This window comes from Podarcis vaucheri, assembly GCF_965113315.1.
Source record: "Podarcis vaucheri genome assembly, chromosome: 6".
Classification (NCBI taxonomy): Eukaryota; Metazoa; Chordata; class Lepidosauria; order Squamata; family Lacertidae; genus Podarcis; species Podarcis vaucheri.
Window position 1 is genome coordinate 72744870 of NC_138764.1, and position 19196 is coordinate 72764065.

General features: G+C 45.8%; 1 protein-coding gene across 7 annotated transcripts; it reads right to left on the bottom strand.

The window, feature by feature from the left end:
• Nucleotides 1–422: 422 nt before the first annotated feature.
• AMPD1 (adenosine monophosphate deaminase 1) lies at nt 423–18554 on the bottom strand. Of its 7 annotated transcripts, XM_082226957.1 has the most exons (16): nt 18442–18521; nt 16221–16232; nt 12829–13006; nt 11007–11172; nt 8858–9023; nt 6876–7095; nt 6301–6430; nt 5275–5469; nt 4957–5088; nt 4684–4847; nt 3897–4023; nt 3329–3492; nt 1982–2102; nt 1716–1889; nt 1468–1578; nt 423–708 (listed from the first exon to the last, which is right to left on the bottom strand). In XM_082226957.1, the coding sequence occupies exons 1-16, from the start codon at nt 18461–18463 to the stop codon at nt 550–552; spliced, it is 2241 nt and encodes a 746-aa protein (XP_082083083.1). In that variant the 5' UTR covers nt 18464–18521; the 3' UTR covers nt 423–549. The 7 variants fall into 7 exon arrangements, with proteins under 7 accessions (XP_082083083.1, XP_082083084.1, XP_082083085.1 ...); XM_082226958.1 differs by lacking the exon at nt 16221–16232 and having other exon boundaries at nt 18442–18554; XM_082226959.1 differs by lacking the exons at nt 16221–16232; nt 18442–18521 and adding an exon at nt 13775–13840.
• Nucleotides 18555–19196: the final 642 nt, after the last annotated feature.

Consider the following 19196-nt stretch of genomic DNA (forward strand, 5'->3'; position numbering starts at 1 on the left):
ATCAGAGGCATCAAAGTTAAGGCCCTTATCAAGCCTCTGGGGGTCCCTCATACAGACCAGTGTGTGCCTGCTTCACTACAAAATCCAGTCATTTTCTTTGTGGACATAGCCTCCTTTTGCCCTTTAGATGGCTTGTGGCAGTGAGACAATGACTTGTTTAATGTGCCTGCAGTGTTGCCTGCCGGCATCGTTGTCAAGAGGCTGTGTGGATCACTTTAATCCTATGTTCCTACTTTTTTTTTTTTAGAAAGCACTGGAATAAAAGACAACAGTTCACACCAGGAAACAGGGGCTCCTGGATTCCTTTTCACATAAATATTTTTGTGGTATTCATGGCAAGAGATACCCAGGATGCAGGGCAAACTGCACCTTGCTCACAGAATGAAGGAGCGCAAAGAGTTTGGTAAACACACTGCACGTAATTTCTTTTAGACTGTATGTAATTTGAAACAACAGTGTTGGGGCCAATAATCCCTCACTCTCCATCTCTACAGTTGCCTGGCGTTGAGTGGCACTGCTGATTTCATTACTCAAGCCTGCTATATGGTTCTATTCAGTACTTTTCAGCCCTTCGGCTATAAGATCGAGCTCATAGCACCATGTCTCATAGCGGTAGGCCATGCGGATCTGAGCCACGTTGGTCTTGTGGATGTCATTGCCCTGAGGCCCCTCTTCTTGGTAATTCTTTCCCAGAATATGGAGCTTTTCCTATGGAAATGATACAGTAAATGAGAGCCACCCCCTCACTCAGACTCCCATTCCCATCACCTTTTCCATAAAAAGAAAACCCTACTGCTTCCATTGCTTTCATGTACCCTCTTTTGTTCGCTCAACCCTTCTTATATTCCCAGTCACTAAGCCCTGAGGCGGTGATCTACTTCCACACAGCCACAGGGTACATACTGTGGAATAGCCACACTTAGTTCACTCAGTTTTGACAAAGCATCTGTAAGATAAAACATCAATCTGTCATGTTCCACTGTTTCATGTTTTTTTTCTCCCCAGAGTCAGAAAATTCAGTGAAAAATCTCCACAGTCTTCCCTGGTGTAAATGGCCTAGATATTTTACAGAATTTGAACTAGCCATTTCCATCTTTAGGAACCGGCTATATTACTTCAACGCTTCCTTTTCCAAATAGCATGGTCTTTCTCCCCCCCCCCTTTCCCTCACCCCTAGATTGCAGTGGGGAGACCATTGCAGTGAGGCACCATACTAGATGCAGTGAGTAGGCAGTATTTAGCACTATTCCCACCCCCACCCCAAATTTCCAAATGAACTTCCCTTCCCAAAATGGCAGCTGAGGAAAGGGGTACTGATCATTTGGCTACAGATTGTTAGAAGTCTAGAACCAGAATTGTTATTCCACTTGGAGCTCAGAGCAGAACAGCAGTGATTTGGTGCTGCTAAATCCCCCATATCCAGGAGCACTCTATACCCCCCTTTGAGATTTCCATTGAACACCATACCTCATGAGACAAGCCAGATTGCAGAACACTGTAGCGCGCAATCTCACACATGTCACAGGTGCTGAGCTTGAAGACCTGGGCAGCGATGGCATATTCTTCCATGAGAGGCTCCTGGGGAATAAAAAGTGAAATACAAAGCATAGCCATTGCAAAGGTTATCGCAGAAGCTGCAATAATCCCCTGAACACTAGCTGTCCTCACACTTCTGAGAGCAAACAGCAGTCGTAGGAAAGGATCCAGCTGCCTACCTTGGTGTAGTGGAACTGCATAGGGTCATCAGTGGATAGAGACACCATTAAGCCCTTCTGGTGGAAATCAAGAAGTGGGTTCTTGGCATATTCTAGGAAGAGGCTGTTGTTGCTGAGTGGGGACATGGCAATGGGGATCTGGGCCAGGTAGTACAGATACTGCAGCACAGGACTCTGCAAAGAGACATGGCAAGGATAGATCAACATGAGCATAAAAGGACACCTGGCGATCTTTTCTCCACAGCCCAGCACATCTTGCAACTCACCTTCTTGAGGTTCAGACCATGGGAGATATTATCTGCAGTCATGAAGGCAGCCAGCAGGTGGGTGATAGCACCAGCTTCTCCACAGTGAGGACGAAACAGAAAAGTGTTCATTCCGCGTTCCCTGAGGGTGGCAAGGCAGCCTTTATGCAAAACCCAGATGAGTGGACACTTCTAGCATTATTTAGGAAGCAACCATCAGATGGCCCCAGACAGCTTCCAACTTGAAGGGACCAAACATGCTGGTGTAATGCTGGGATTAGCAAGCAGCAGGGACTTCACTTTTGTGCTTTGCATTGGTGAATGATAAAAATCCATGTTAACATGCAGATGAGTGTCCTGTAACTTCTCTGCTCCACAGCCACACAAATCCAGTTGCTTTTCTGCCCGCAAAGTTAATACATGTTTGAAACTCATGCAGGGTGGGGGGATAAATTGGGGGTGCAGTTTGGTTGAGAGAAGCAGCAAGAACAGAAAGGATTAAGTGATCCTTCACTGCTTCTCTGTATTAAATAGATCTTTCTTAAAGCATTTTTCTCTTCTTTATAAAAGCACCTGTCTTGCTTCATCGCAGTTGTCTGCAGATAATATTTAGTTAGGTCCCAGAGTCTCATTAGCTCTTTTAATAGAAGGCTTAGACAATATTATTATGGTGTATAAAACCCATTCTCAAACTAGCAAAGGAAAAATATATATAAATATCTGAGAGAGATTATTTCAGCAGTCCTGGTCTTATTATATGAAGTCATTACTTTTGCCAACACTATATTGGATCCTTACTTAGTCCTCAGTTCACATAAAGGAGGAGTGGCTTTCACCAGCTCCCCCTTTCATCTTGAGCTCCCTACTGCACCATTCCTAAGGGCCCCCCAATCCCCAAGAGCAGATTTTGGGGACATGCAGGAGGCTGCAGAGGGAGAGAAGAGGCGGCAAACCTCTTTTATGCAGATGTGAGTTGTTTCATTTACAGAAGGCAGGTTAGAATCCAAGCATTTAAGTCTAGCAGAACCTGGAACTGTGCCTCTTAGGGCTTTGGATCAATGAAGGCGAAGGATTGATGCCGTCAAGCTCTTGAAATGCAATATGCTTTAGTCAGGGTTAGTGGGTGGTCTTATCGGAACCAGCAGAACTAGGAGTGTTACTCCTGCTAAAGCAGTGTTTCCTCAAACTTGTTGTTGTACTATAATACCCATCATCCCTGACTAGCAGGACCAGTAGATGAAGGGAGCTGTAATCCAGCATCAGCTGGGGACCCAAGTTTGAGAAACGCTGTACTAAATGTTGGTGCAGGTTATTTGTAATCGAAGCCTTTCACCTGGCAATAATCCTTCTGCCCAGGCTGGGACTCACCGTCGGAGATGATTGAGGACCATGATGTTGGCATACATGTAGTACACATAGTATGTATAGGAGGGGTTCTTCTCATGGGACCACTCCTCCGGCTTGGGGCTCTTGGTGCTGAACATGTGTCCACTGTGCTTGGACTCATCATCCACACTGTCAAAACCAGTAATCTGCAAATCGTACAATTGGTTCTGAGGAAGGGACCAACTCCAAAAGCAAGTCCACCTTCACCAAATAACATGAAGCCGATAACCTCTAATTCCCATCACCCAACAGTCACCCTCTGCTGCAGGGGGACAGAGTGGCCACCTCTGTCCAAGGTGCTACCTTGTTGAAGCTGGAAGACTGGAATCCAGTAGTGGTTAGGTGTTGTCATTTCTTATGTAGTATCTACCAGGCATCACCTTCAGTGAGGTGGACCCTTGGCTAGATCTGGTTGACAATATGCTGACTTAGATACACCCTCAGGTTTCTGGTGCTGTATTGGCCACTCTCTCTGTCACCTACTTTCAAAGAGCAAAGCCTGTCACTACCTAGGATTAGGCCCAAGGTGCCTCTGGGCAACAGTACTCACGTGGCGCAGAAACACACTCAGCTCCTTGTTGTCCTGTGGGTTGATTGTCGCCTGAAATATTGGCACAAAAATGTTCTCCAGCATCTTCCCAAAGTGTGGCAAAAAGTTCTTTGATCTGAACACATCACTGAGAGGAGACAGAAACACTTCTGCTCGTTTCCATACCACTTACGTGGGACGTTTGAGAGAAAGGAAAATGTAAGCGGGATGCAAATGGCAGAAGCAACTGAAATGAAGCAAGTGAACTCAGTGCTGAAGCATATACTCTGTCCCAGCTGTGTCCCAGCTTCCTGCTCATTTTGCTTTGTCCCATAGAACCCAAAGGAAACAAAAGGAAATCCAGATAGTGTCATGGCCCTGGCCTTGAGCTCAATCAGAGTCAGAGGAAGAAGAGCCAGCCAAACTCAGGGCTATGATACTACCAGGTAAGGAACTGAACCAGGCTCCTGCTACTGAACCTGAGACTAGTGGTCATAAGTCTGCAGACTTGAGCCAGAATCCTTGTAGATGGCTTCCCCTGAGTTCAGTCCCCTTGAAGGATCCAATATTCTCCCACTCCACTGCACCTGCCCAAGACCATAGGCAACACACTAGGAAACAGACATGGAAAGGAAGAGAAACCTTCACTTTCAGGCCAGGAGATTGGGGAGAGAGGGGAAGTACTGAAGGGGTAGGGTGCATGGAGGGGCCCATAATTAGTGAAAGAGGAGGAATCTGGATTAATCAGATCTATACATGGAATTTGGCACTTCTGACCTGATCAAACTTTGCCCCCATCAGTACTTACTAGATTCTGGGCACTTGGATCATCCACTTCATATTGGGTGAATAAACACGGTGTGCGTTGAACCAGCTGGCTAATTTTGGCCACTCTTCCGGTGAACGCCCATAGATGGAGAGCCGTGGCTCTGCGTACTGGTACTTGGCATCCTCCAGGTCAGAGCCAACCTCCTGCGAAATAAAAAGGGAAAGGGATTACCTGATCTGCTTCCAGGAACTGGCCTTATCCTCAGTCTACCAGCCGCACAGACACAAACCCTTGCATACCATAGTCTCTAACCTTGATGATGGTGGCAAAGTATTCACCATTGATGGCATTTTCAGACTTGAGGTAGAGATCACGCAGCTCACTGGCACCCACCGGGTTATACTTGGCGTTGAACTTGTCAAAGCGCTGGAAGGTCTGCCGGCCCTGTGACATGGAGGAGGAGGAGAAGTCATTGGCTAGGTGCACAGAGCAAAGAATACTTGTAGGAGGTAGAGATGGCGGGGCAGCAACAGCTGGGGGGGGGAGTAATTAGCCACAGCCAGTCATATGACAGAGACCATGCGGAAGGGTGGGAGATCTCCTGTACTGGAAAGGAAAAGCAGGACTCACCGCGTGGACATCAAGGGAGTCCACAGTCAGGTCATAAGGGTGAAGGTTGAGCTGCTCAAAAAGCTGCTTGAGCGTCAAGGTCTTGTCCTTGGATTTGTACACAACCCTTTCAGAATTTTCCCGGTAAGACTTCTTAATGAATCGCAGCAAGTGCTTCTGGTTCATGCAAGCTGCAGCATGGATGTGTGTGTCGATCTGTTAAGAGAAGAGAAAGGTCAGCCTAGGAGGCAGATGCCTCCCTCCCACAGAACCCACCCCAGCAATAATATAGGGGGAGGCACTGATGAGGTACATCATTGTACCTTAAGGCCAGGGTACCTAACCCACAACTTGCAGGTCTCATTCATCTCCCACAACCCTCTCCCATTTGCCTTTAAAAAATAATAGTTAAATGCTGTGTTTTATTTTATTTTATTTTATTTACTGCCCCTATTGGCCTTCCACTGTGACACCAGACATTTTTGTAGCTCTTAATGCACTCCCACTAGTTTTGCAGGGGGAGGCCAGAATGTGATATTATGGTAATATTACGGTGCCACATGTCTGGGGTTTTTTGTGGCCATCCAAGGCCCCTCCAAATCTTGTAAATTAAAATAATAATATTTAAAAGTATGTTTACTGACTACTTCTCCTCTGGTAGCACAGGGTCCGAAAGGTTTTGTTGATCCCCCAAACCCCCAAATCCATCCATTATGAATAAACATTTAAAAAATGTAAATTAAAAAAGATACTGACCATTTTTGCTTATTATTATTATTATTATTATTATTATTATTATTATTATTATTATTATTATTGAATGAATTTATATACCACCCTATACCTGGAGGTCTCAGGGCAGTTCACATAATAAAATAAATATCCTTTGCTGTAATTTTTATGATCCAGCAAAATTTGCCCTTTAAAAAATATTGGCCACACCCACACCTACACTTTGGCCACACCCACTTTGATCTGCAGCCCCAGAGGGTGACAAAGATCAGCCACTCCTGCTTGAGGAGGCAACACCTTGGACCGATCCCTCACCTTACGGCAATTATAGAAGTCCCGATGGGGGTTGTTCTTCAGCTCCTTCAGCTCTTCCATCTCATTCAGCATCTCATGCACACTGAACTTGGAGGAGAGGAACCGAAGGCGTCGGTGTGTGTAGGTTTTGCTGCAACAGTCAAAGGAAAGAGCATCGTCTCAAATAAGCCACTCGCAGAATAAGAGACCGAGCCCAGGTTCACCAGCTTGCCAACGCAACCAACATTTGCCAGCCAGCAGTAACCCTGCTGCTGTCACACGACAGCTTGATAAAGGTCACATTCCAGAGCAAGTGACCCGAGACAGCAGAAGTCATTGCAACAGGGATATATGTGTGCTGCCTTGGGGTGGCTAGACTTTTGCCCTTTTCTTATTCAGGGCAAACCCAGGTCAGCAGCAGCCACCTTAGGCAGCAAACCCTGGGCATCAATAAAAGGAAGCACATTGGCTGTTAGCTCACTGTTACATTTTTCATTGCAGGCTGGGTGCCCTTTGGATTCTCTGCCTGAGGCTTCAATAATCTCTTGGGCTGGCCCTGCTTATGCGCGAAGGGGCCATACCTCCAAGACACTTACACAGGTCCCTGAGCTATAAGGGCCAGCAGGAAGTTCATGTCATCAATGAAGACATCCAGGTTAGGATAGGGCAGGTCCTTGGGCTCACCCCTGGCAGCAGCAGCTTTGTCAGCATAGATGTATACCACACCTTCTTTCATTTCCACATGGTAGCCCAGATTCTCGGGCAAGTTGCTAGACTGGAAGGGATCTTCGTCTTTCTTCACAGGGGGAGAGAACACTAAAATCAAGAGGAAAGTGCACTAACGTTGAACAAGGGAAGGACAAAGGAAAAGGCTTGGGTTTTTTTAGCATGCTTCTCTTACAGCTGTCAACCTACAAGAATTAAATTCTACACCGCTAAGGAAACCACATGACTGTCAGGACTGAGACTGACTGAAATCCCCATGAGAGAACGCCACCACTACCCATCCCCTGCATGCAGATGCTTTTGCTACAATTTCTGTCTTTGTTTTAGCTAATTTTGGCTCCCGACTGCATGAGTATCCTTTAACAAGATGGCGCCTCTTGTAGCACAATCCTAAAATCCAATTTATTCTGCGTGACTAATAACAAGCTTAGGTGTGTTTTAGTAATTGCACATATCTTCTGTTTTGAGTGTGTAGTGAAAAGCATTCCCAGAAATGTGAAAGTCCTGCCTCCGCCTCAAAGGCAGAAGGAGAAGCAGCACGGTCAGTGCTCTAGCCCTAAGATAACGGGTGCCTAGGCTTTTCATACCTCACACCAGGGCTAGCCAACACAGCGCCTTTCATTTATTGCTGGACTACAGCTCCCACCACCCCTGACCACTGGCCATGCTAGCTAGGGCTAATGGGAGTTGAAGTCCAACAGCATCCCAAGGGTACCTGTCGGCTATCCCTGCTTTACATCATACGTATCCTCGTTTGATTCACAGGCCCCTTTTCCTCTTGTATGTAGATAGATCTGATATAATGGAAGTCTAGACCAGAGAATTAAAGTCTGATTCAGGTACAGACTAAGAAGAATACCCCTTTGCACATGTTTTTCATGCAATAGGTTTCTTGCTCAATTCTAGCCCTCTCCAGTTAAAAAAAGGATCAGATGGAGGATGGTATGAAGGAACCCTAGCTAAGATGTCTTTTGGAAAGCCTCTGCCAGTCACAGTAGACAACAGCAGGCTAGATGATGTGGAAAAAGGGAATTTCCTATATTCCTACCTGTTATGAACAAGCATGTGTGACAGAAGCATGAGAACTCCACTTAGGCCAGGCTGTTCTTTGTAACATGGGAAAACAGGGGGGTGAGGTTGAAAATGGTAGACTGGGTGAGTCACCAAAGCTAAGCCAAAATATGGCATGATATTGCACACTGGAAAGAGGTCCAGCACAAGAAATATAGCCCTAAGGCCAAGGCTACATGTCATTCAGATTCTCTGACTACCTGACAGTATTCATAGTAAATTCAAAAAGATACTTGCTCAGATAAGAATGAGAGCCAAGGTGGAGGGGAGGTGCCAAACCTCTACAACTCCATCTGGGAAGCTCCTCTCCTCAAGTCTTTGCAAAGGCCTGTCTCTCACTGGCCCCGGCAGAAAGCTGCTCTCACTGTGCTCTTACTTCTAAGTAAGGAAGGCCCATAGCTCAGTGGTGGAGCATCCGAATGGAAGGCAGTGGATCCCAGGTTCAACCCCTGGCCATCTCCAGGCAGGGCTGGAGGAGACTCCTGTCTGAAACCCTGGATTGCTGCTGCCAGTCAGTGTAAACAATACTGAACCAGATGGACCAACAGTCTAAGGCAGCTCCCTATGTTTGTAAGCGTTCTGCATGCTCAGCACACCAGCTCTGCACAGACAGGAGTGTGGTGGTGTTGTTTTTTTAAAAAAAGATTAAAGCAGCTAATGCAATTCTCCACAGTGCCCTCCATCACACCCACACCCACCCCGACACCTGCTGTCTTGCTCTGGGACACACCCACAAGCCCAGTCACCCAGTACAGCCTGCCCAGCCTGCCCAGGTACTTACCTGGAAGCAGGTCGTCATTTGGCTTCCACACCTCACTTTCAATAGTGCGCAAGAACTGGGAGGGAGTCTTGGGGAAACGCTGGAAAGATTTGTGCATGTACTTCTCCCGGATACACAGGGCACGATACAGGCCTCTGCAGACCACTTCAAAATCCTCCACTGTCACCTGTGGAAATATTTGTTAAAACTTCTGGCACTGATAAAAAAAGACAGAAATTACAAAACAAAAGGGGGAAAAACCCAGGTGTGCTGAAAATCACAAAAGGGCACTTTAGCCCTATTCCATACCTTCCAACATTTCTCTGATGAAAATAGAGACTTCCCTTTCAACATTTCTCCAATGAAAATGGAGATATCCTATTCCATACCCTCTGACATTTCTCTGAGGAAAATAGGGACAGCCTAAGGAAAAGTGGGACATTGTAGGATCAAATCAGAAACCAGGATGGCTTCTGTAAATCTGGGACTGTCCCTGGAAAATAGGGACACTTGGAGGGTCTGTCATAGGAATAATAAATGATACAAATAATACAGCAGGCAAGGAAAGGGGATTCTCAGAGTTCAAATCATGCAAAAACCAAAACGCTCATGGAAGGTGTGAGGCAAAACTGGCAGAGGTTGTAGCCTGAGGACAGATAATGTGGCTGGTAGGGGGAGGGAGCGGCCTGTGGAGAATCCCAAGGACCAGATGGAGAGGCATGGGGGACACATTTGGCCCATGGGCCTAAAGTTCCCTACTCTTGCACTGTGAGATAAAGAGTCGTCTCCCAGCATGCCTGGTTGGAGGTGGTGGTGGGGATAACAATAGCAATGAGAATGAAGCAGGCCCAGCGTCAGCACATGGCAGCTATTGCGGCTCCCATGTCCTTGGCAGGGCCGATTGCACTGACAGTTGCCTGTCCTCGTTGAGCTCTGGTGGCTGCCATTTAGCTGGTGCCTGCCATTTTATTTTCCCTACAATGCTATGGTAAGGAAAACAAAATGGCCGACATTGGGAGATTGTCACTCACAGGAACCTTTCTGCTCCTTACAATTAGGAAGGAAGGAAGGAAGGAAGGAAGGAAGGAAGGAAGGAAGGAAGGAAGGGCCACTGTTTTGCAATGCTGCAAAGAAAGCCCACCCAGGAGGGAGGCCACAGCAAGAACTTTGCTTAAACCTGGAGCTGTCTGTGGGATAGAGCCCAGTATGGTTGCTCGAGAGAAGGAGAGAGTACAGCGTATATTCCAGCAGCAGCCATGTCTTCCAATAACCCACCAAGGCTGGCAATGAAAGGTGATCAGGGACATGGCAGGATCCAGCTGTTGGAGCTATTTTGAGCACCAGGATGTTCCCACTTCAATTTCATCAATATCCCTTGACCCAGCAAATCCCCCCATATTTGATTTATTTCTCAACAGGTTCAAGTTAGGCCACTCAAAACACAGACGCAGCTAGGCTAAGGACACAGCTAAGGTTAGTTGCAGGAGTCCCACTGAACTCCGCCTCCTCCCATTCCATTTCGGGGCTGTCTCTCTTGCAACTTGAAATGGGGGGGGTATGGGAGATGGAGATCTGGAAAGAGCAGCAAGCCTTTTCTACGTGATCGGGATTTGTGCCCAATAAATGCCCCTTTGTTGCCCATCTATAAAGCCACCAGATATTCTCTCTCAAGGCAGTGCTGGAGGAGGGGAGTGGGCCACATTTTCCAAGTGCTCTGTAAGCACAATGCTTGATTATATCCACTTCATGACATTTTAGTTTTAGAGGGCTATTTTTTTAAATTCTCTGAACACACTTTATTTTACTTCCCTTGTCGATCCCACTTGCAGTTAGCACACACACTATACATTCAAAGCACCCCCAAAGAAACCTGGGAACTGTAGTTTACCAGTGAGCTACAAAACCCAGCACCCTTAACATACTACAAGTAAGGTCTGCTTTAAATATATGGTGTGTACCAACCCTGAACAGACTTTTTAATATATTATGATTATTATTATTATTCAGGGAAGCCCTGAAAAACAGGAGGGTTACCTCCCCCCCCCCATTTCAAGTTGCAGTATTGGGAGTACCACAGTATTGGGAGTACCACATCTAACAAAATGGAAGAAGAGGCAGCAGAATAGGCTCATCCATGACAGGAGATGGTTTGGCACCTCCAGCTACTGACCCCTGCAGCATAGTCGCCCGTGATCTGAACACGCTGGAATTTGGGAACGGCTTGATACGAAGCACTGCTGGAGATGACCTCATCTAAGGTGGACAGTTTGGTCGAAGACTTTCCCGCAGTAGGAACAAGCAGTGCAATGGTCTTCAGCCGCAAGAGCCTCTTCTTCCTAGGAGGGATGAAGAAAAGGAAAACAACACAAATGGAAACTCATTTCATATAGCTTTGTCTATGCTTTGGCAGCAATCATCTGTATTGCATTGTCAGTTCACCATACACTTCCCATAGCTCTGGCTACATTGAAAGTTTGGCTGATATTTCATGATCCTGGAGCGAGGTAGCAAAGGAATATACAAATGTCTTTATATACTGTATTGTGGAAGGCCTTGTCAGTAATGGCACCCTGAAGACTGGCTGGCCCTACCATGCCTATTTTGTGGCACCAACTAAAGATCTATCTCTTCCTCCAATTCAAAAAGCCTTTGAATTGGTTTTTGAAAAAGGAGAGAGGAAGTGATAGTGGTATGTTTTAATTACAGTTTGTCTTTTGTTGTTGTTGTTGTGATCTGCCCAAGGATCACTTGTGATGAAGCTGAACTATACATTCCATAAATAGATTCAGAACTAGCATCTTTCTGGTGTGGTTTTGGACCTTCTCTGAATTGACTAGCTTCTTCAGCAAATTTGTAATCTTCATCTAAAGACATTTCCACGAGGAAGCAGGGCATACAAATTATGGGGTCAGAGTAAGCCACTGAGGAACAGGAGCAAAGTGCCACTGCTCAGGTAGTATTGACAAGAGGCACACTTATGGAAATCAAAAGGACAAATAAGACCATGGCTTTCACACTTGCTTGTAGTGAAAAGCTACCTATCTGCCGTCATTATCACATGGAAATACTCCATTCTTCCGTAGGAAGGCAATGTGGTTGAGAATATATCTGCTCAAAACTGTTCAGTGCCTAGAAACATAGGGCAAAGGCTACTCTTCCAACAATTCCAGCCAAGTGGCTTGGGGAATGTTTTATATCCACATCAGTTTTGAAAATCTACGTGAGCAAATGGTTTCGCTTTAAGCTAATCTTCAAAATACTTAATCACTTGGTCTGCTCTGATGATTAAGGGGTGCTAGTACAGACGGTGCACTCTGTGCTGGTGGCTGCTCCGACTGGAATTAGCCACTCTGTAAAGGTAAAGGTACCCCTGCCCGTACGGGCCAGTCGTGTCCGACTCTAGGGTTGTGCGCTCATCTCACTCTAGAGGCTGGGAGCCAGCGCTGTCCGGAGACACTTCCGGGTCACGTGGCCAGCGTGACGAAGCTGCTCTGGCGAGCCAGCACCAGCGCAGCACATGGAAATGCCATTTACCTTCCCGCTATAAAGCGGTACCTATTTATCTACTTGCACTTAGGAGTGCTTTCGAACTGCTAGGTGGGCAGGAGCTGGGACCAAATGACGGGAGCTCACCCCGCCGCGGGGATTCGAACCGCCGACCATGCGATCGGCAAGTCCTAGGCGCTGAGGTTTTACCCACAGCGCCACCCGCGTCCCACAGCCACTCTGTAGTTTCCCATAAACGCAAGTCTTCCAAGGTTCAGGAACCAGCTCTTTTCACATCCGTTGCCACCTTTCCTTAGTGTGAGTGCAAGTGTATCTGGCGCCTGCATTATGATGCTTCAGAGGTACTGTGATCAGCACACATCTGGCACACGATCTATCTGAGCCACACCTTACTAGGTTACCCATCTAATCTTTCATGGCTCCTCCTTCCTCAGCCCCAATTTCCCATCATCCCAGCAGTGCATGCACACATACAGAACTCTCACTTTTTCCCAGTGTCACTTGAACTCTCCTCCTCCTTCATCATATGCTGTTGCATTTCATGATGTGATATGGGGCAGACATCCTCCACATCAAAGGGAGAGATTTCGTGCCGGCCCCCTTCATCCTTCACCTCTGAGGCAAAGACCTTCTCTGCGAAGGAGCGCATGGCATCATCCGTTTCTGTCAGGAGAAAGCAGGAGGTCACTAGGCCAGCTCTTGGTCATTGCGGGAGGATGGATCAATTGCGTCACTCAGCACACCAGCCCTGTGTGCACTCAGAGGCCACCTCATGCCTGCATTCTCTTTGTACGCATGACAGGGAACTGACAGGCTAAAACAGTATGTCACATGTGCTCTGAAACTGAAGACTTACCTGCACCACATTCCTGGATGCAGCTTGATAGTTCTAGGGGAGAATTCAGCTACAGGGCTGCAGAGTATTTACAAAGCTTACTTATCATGTGTCACACAATTGATCCATCAGCCTCAACATAGTCTACTTTAACTCAATGTTGCTGCAGGGTTTTAAGCAGATAGTATTCTTAGTACTTCTACTGATAACCTTTTACAGCGAGATTCCAGGGCTTCAGTGAGGAAAGGTGAAACACCAGTGACGAACCATGGAGGTGTTGGGGTACATAAATGCATCATGGAGGTGAAGACTGACAAGCTTCTCTTGGTATCCACTCATGGCTCTAGATTCTGGGTGGTTAGAGTCTGCATTTCTCCATAGTCTGGAAATGTTTGTGCCTCTCTACACTGAGTATGCTGTCATGGCAATGAGAATAAGAATAAAGCTGAATTTGGACTGATAGGTTTGGCTTTCTCAGCCAGTAAGTGTAGATGGCATCACCATAGTGGGTGCAACCTGCTTTGGACTGTGAACTGGATCTAAACTAAATTCCAAGCTAATGTGAAAGCAGGTGACTTAGAAAAGAAGTGTCTTACCTGTTTTGGGCTTCCTCATTGTAGTCTTAGCCCGTTTTTGTGGAAATCAGAGCCTGGATATCACCTTTCTGCCACTGAGCAACGTGTACAGGAAAGGGCAACAGTCATAGATGTTTCTGCTTAGAGATCTCAAGGTGCACAATAAGGAGTGCTCACAAATAACTGTGGGGTCAGAGCTCCAAAAGGCAGACTCTGATCTTTCAAACAGCCTGAGACTATGATGCTTCTTGTTGTAGCCAGCAATGATGGTGTATGCAGGTACAGTCCCATGAAGGGATATGTTATACAGATCTGTACAGGTCCTTCTGAGTATGGATAGTGTGAGACCTTTCAGGTTATGGTGTTTCGCAGGATGGTCACGTCTGCTGAGAATCAAGCATTGGCTATGACTTACAATTTTACTGTCCAATTCTATGCATGTTTACTCACAAGTAAAAGTCACCATTGCCCGAGTAAGTGTGCCCAGAACTGCAGCCTTAGTACAGTCATACCTTGGTTCTCAAACGCCTTGGTACTTAGACGTTTTGGCTCCTGAATGCTGCAAACCCGAAAGTGAGTGTTCCGGTTTGTGAATGTTTTTCGGAAGCTGAACATCTGACGCAGCTTCCAATTGAGGCTGCAGGTGTGTGTGTGTGTGTGTGTGTGTGTGTGTGTGTGTGTTGCTCTGGATCTTGGAAGGATGAAATTAATTATTAAAAGCATATATTTATTACAGTGACTAACAAAACAGATATATTGGGTGGTACCCAGCAAAGTGGTTCTCTTAGTGCAAGGACTTTGGACTGTGCAACAGAACCTCTCCTCTCTTGCTTTCTTTGAGCGTCCCCTAAATCTGTTCTGAAGTTTTCTCCAACTCTTTGGAGCAGATTTGGGGAAGAAATGGGGGTGGGGAGGAGGAGGAGGGAAAGTTCCATTGCCCAAATGGAAATCCTTGCACTAATGGGATTAGTTTATTGGATACATTAAATTCATATAGTAAAATGTTTTGGTGATCGGTGACTATTTTGCTGCCGAGAAAATGCTTTTCTATAAGAATTTAATATCTCAATCACTGTAATCCATCCACACACGTAGGCTATCAGAAGGGCATGTTTGTGCAAGCACTGCTTTAATGGTGGACATTGAGGAAGCAGGGAAGTAATCTGGTTCAGCAGGAGATATGCAAGTGGAATAAGCAGGAAGGGCATAGGGTATCATGACAATGAGATGGGAATGCCAGAGGCCATGCAAATGGCAAGTTCATGCAATGCCACTTTCCAAACAGACAATGTGCATGGGGATTGAGCGGGGAATGAAGTCCACACTCACACCAGACTAGAAGTTTGGACATAAGGGGTTGTTGTCCTATTCCGAGCTCCTAAGTCCTGCCTAGAGACCTCTTGTGTTGTCAAAGCAGCCAGTGATCCACATCTCAATTCCACAAGAACAGGGAAGCAACATTGTTCCCAGCAAATGCCCTTGCGCACAGGGGTTGCTGGGCAATGTGGCTCATGCTCACCTGTGCACCCAGCGGTAGCCAGGCAGCCCAGAAAGACAGCCATTTCTCAGCAGGGCAATCTGTGCCAATGCCCAGTTTTTAGGTTGAAATGCAGTCATATACCAGGAGCTTAATGAGGAGAGAACCTTAGAGTCCAACTATATAACCCAAGAGTCAAAGTGGGCCCACTACCAAGTAACTTCAACCATCCACTCGTTTTCCTCTTTTCCCTGCAAGCAGGGTGCTTTTGAGGGTCCAGCTTAGTTGTAAAGGTAAAGGGACCCCTGACCATTAGGTCCAGTTGTGGCTGACTCTGGGGTTGCGGCGCTCATCTCGCTTTATTGGCCAAGGGTGTACAGCTTCCGGGTCATGTGGCCAGCATGAATAAGCCGCTTCTGGTGAACCAGAGAAGCAAGAAAACGCCGTTTACCTTCCCGCCAGAGCGGTACCTATTTATCTACTTGCACTTTGATGTGCTTTCGAACTGCTAGGTTGCCAGGAGCAGGGACCAAGCAACGGGAGCTCATCCCGTTGCAGGGATTCGAACCACCAACCTTCTGATCGGCAAGTCCTAGGCTCTGTGGTTTAACCCACAGTGCCACCCGCATCCCTGCCTTTAGTTGGTGCCCAGGTAAAAGACTTGGTGGAGAGAACTGGGCTCCAGCATTCCTTCCTAGTATTGCAACTCAAAGGAAGGTATCTGAGCTCCTTGAAAAGGCAGGTTTGATGAAGGGCTGAATCATCCAGACTCATGAGGACAGCACACCCCATGCAGGTCCCGTTATGACACCCTGCCTTCCTCCAAGTCCCATACAAGCTTTCTTCCTCACCCCAGATGCATCAATAGCTCCTGGCAATGACTGCTGAGAAACGGACAGTCGCTGAGTTGCTGTGATCATTTGTCTTTTGGATATGATCAACTGCTTAACAAAGCAGCAGGCGGCACAAGGAAGGCCGAGTTATACTCACGTTTCTCCTCTGCTGTTTGAGAGTGAAATAAAATAAATGTAATCAGATCACAGGATGTAGCACCTAAAGTTTTTTTTTAACCCGTTGTCCACATTTATATACAGAAACGAACATTTTTAATGAGCAAATGTTTGCAGAAATATATACTCTACATACCATACTAGTTGAACAGCTCTACAATGGGAAGAAAGAACAGTTAAGAAAGCAATTTGGGACAACTTGCCCAGACATCCTGATATGACGGATGCAGTCTTTTAAATTCTACCTCAGAACCAGGGATTGGCACCACCAATATCCCTTTCCATGCATTTATTTGGATACAAGTGAGCATATGGAAGGGGCTTGTGAGGGCCTGAACTCAATGGATCCATGTATTAAAAAAATACTGTTTTCACAGACTCTGTGCTTGTACATCTGAAGGTATATAGCTTCTTGTATGCATGATTTGGAACATTTGCCTACAAATGTAATACTCTCTTTGCAAATGGTAACTCTTAACTGTGAACATATGGTGGTCTGGGGCATGACTCTGATTACCACCTTTCATATATGCCAAAGTAATAATATGAAAAGATAATCCTTTAGTCCACACACAAATATTCTAAAACCTAGTATGTAGAACAGTTGTTTGGTAAGGAGAAAATCAGCCCAGACTAGTTTGAGGGCCTAACCCCACTTCCTTTTGTTCCACTGCTTTCCCCCACTCATTAGCGCTCAATCAGGGCAAACAGCAGTTCAGGTTTTCTCCAGATTGACATTTGCTCCAATTTAGCACTAGAGAGTGTGTTTTCCCTGGGGCTGGAGCGAGGCAAGAGGAAAACCGCTCAGATCCATGCCTACAAATCACAGGTCAAGCAGAAGTGTGTATGAGCCCTTAGCTGGAGTGTTTCCAAGCATGGAAGATACCACTGTATCCGCAGGGGGTGCAGACTGACAGTTTTTTTAAAAAGTTAGTGTGCGATATCAGTTGAAAGTGCAACACAAAAATGTGGTCCAGGTCTTCTTAGTAGGCACCTATGGGCATTATTCAACATTTCTACCATTAAAAGCACAGGTCCATCAATGCTCAATTCTCCCCTGACAATTTATTAGCATGTCTACCAGTAGGATTCATCTTCTCAGCTCGCTTGCTCAAAGGAAGTGAAAGGATACAGCAGCAAAACTTCCTATACTTCACCTTTAAAAAAAACATGCAAAAGTACAAACTGGAACCAAGGTCTGTTTGTTAAATATAACTGTCATACTCAAAGGGAAACTATTGCACCATTCGCGTTCTGTCAAACGAAATCAACAGACCTGAGGCTACCTGTTCATGTGGCATGGACATTGTAGGAATATTTGATTATGAGCTGTGGATATTTATTACAGTATTTTTATTTAAAAGGGAAGCATCTTTGTACGCTAATATGGGGGGGGGGAGAACTGAACTCTTTGATAACAACTTGAAATATTGGACAAAAAGAAAAGCGACAAAACACTTTTTAAACCCATTTTGTTTGCTGTAAGAAATGTTCCTTTAGGAGCATAACAAAATAAGAGCAAGTTGAAAGGATTATTTATGTAATTTTTAAGCTTATCAAAGGCTTAGATTTAATATGTGGATAGTTGCTGCTGCTGCTTCAAAAAATGCAATAAATCTTATCAGTTTTGTTCTAGATTCCTTGGACCATGTTGCTATTCTGCTAGTAACAGCACAGAACCACAGAGTTGGAAGGCAACATGTTCCAAGGAGGGTTTATTCAGGTCTTTTACGAGCTGACAAAGAGAAGCTAAATCCAGCCCCCTTTTGACTACTAGCCTGGTGCATGTCTTAATTACCTTGCTGCTAATGATAAGCCATTAAAGGTTACTGAAAACCCTCTAATTTCTCTTTTATCTGGCAAACACCAATGTCTAGGGGTGCTCCTGTGGAAGTTTATCCAACCTCTGATAAATTTTTAACACAGCAAAACTGGGTTCTGCTGAATCGACTGGTCTCATCCAATTTCACTTCTGTGGCCTAAAAGCCACTTGCCTGACTGTCTATCCAAACTACTCATATTGGGAAAGCTAATGACTCAAGCTCTCTCTCCTTCCACCTCCTGTGCCTTGCATAACTTAAATAGGCAATCAGAGCTGCTTTGTGAATCCATTCTTGAGAGTCTGGCTATTGGCACCGACCTCATCATAAAAGAAGGTTTCCTCCCAACTTGCCTAAGGCTACTTGGGAATTTAGACCTACCTGGAACTTTCACCTTCGGCATTTTCCCTACTACCTCAGGAGAGTCCTGAGAAACCAAGTGTGGCGTGGACGAGTGGAAGAACGAAACTGCACAACCACCAACTCATTTTACTATTTATCTCTGCTCTTGTAACCCAACTCTCCTCATCTAAAAGGAGTGAAGGAATACGCAGCAGACTATTTAAAGCTGCAGCCAGGCAAAGTCTCAGTTGTTAACAGGTGAAGCTACAGGCTTGGGGGTTAACTCTGTTTGTCCCGAGATGTATGGGCAGTAAATTTGGGAGCTCTGCTCCACCCACCACAAATGAGAGAATGTTGCCAGGATCATGGCCAGGACTGGGTGTTTTTGAGTTGGTCACAGGTGGCCCCTATCACTGACTCATGAATGGAGACCAGATTAGCACAACTATTTGCACTGAATAAAAAAATACTGACTTTGCACCACAATCCTTTGGGATATGTTCAGCACTGGAACTTATCGCATCACATAATCTTTGATTGTGCTTTTCACTCATCGGCTAGGAGCAAGTTTCTTGATCCATATCTAAAGGGAATCGCCGATGATTCGAATGAAGCCAAACTGAGATATCTACTAAATGACGAAGACCCCCTAAGATCACTCACGGTTGCCAGATTCTTGATCAGCGTCCTATCCCTAAAGAAGAAAAACAGACTCCTGTGTGGCTCGGATAACCCTTTTAAACCATGATCTATGTTTTAGGATGTAACTAGGTGATACCACCACTGATGTCTTT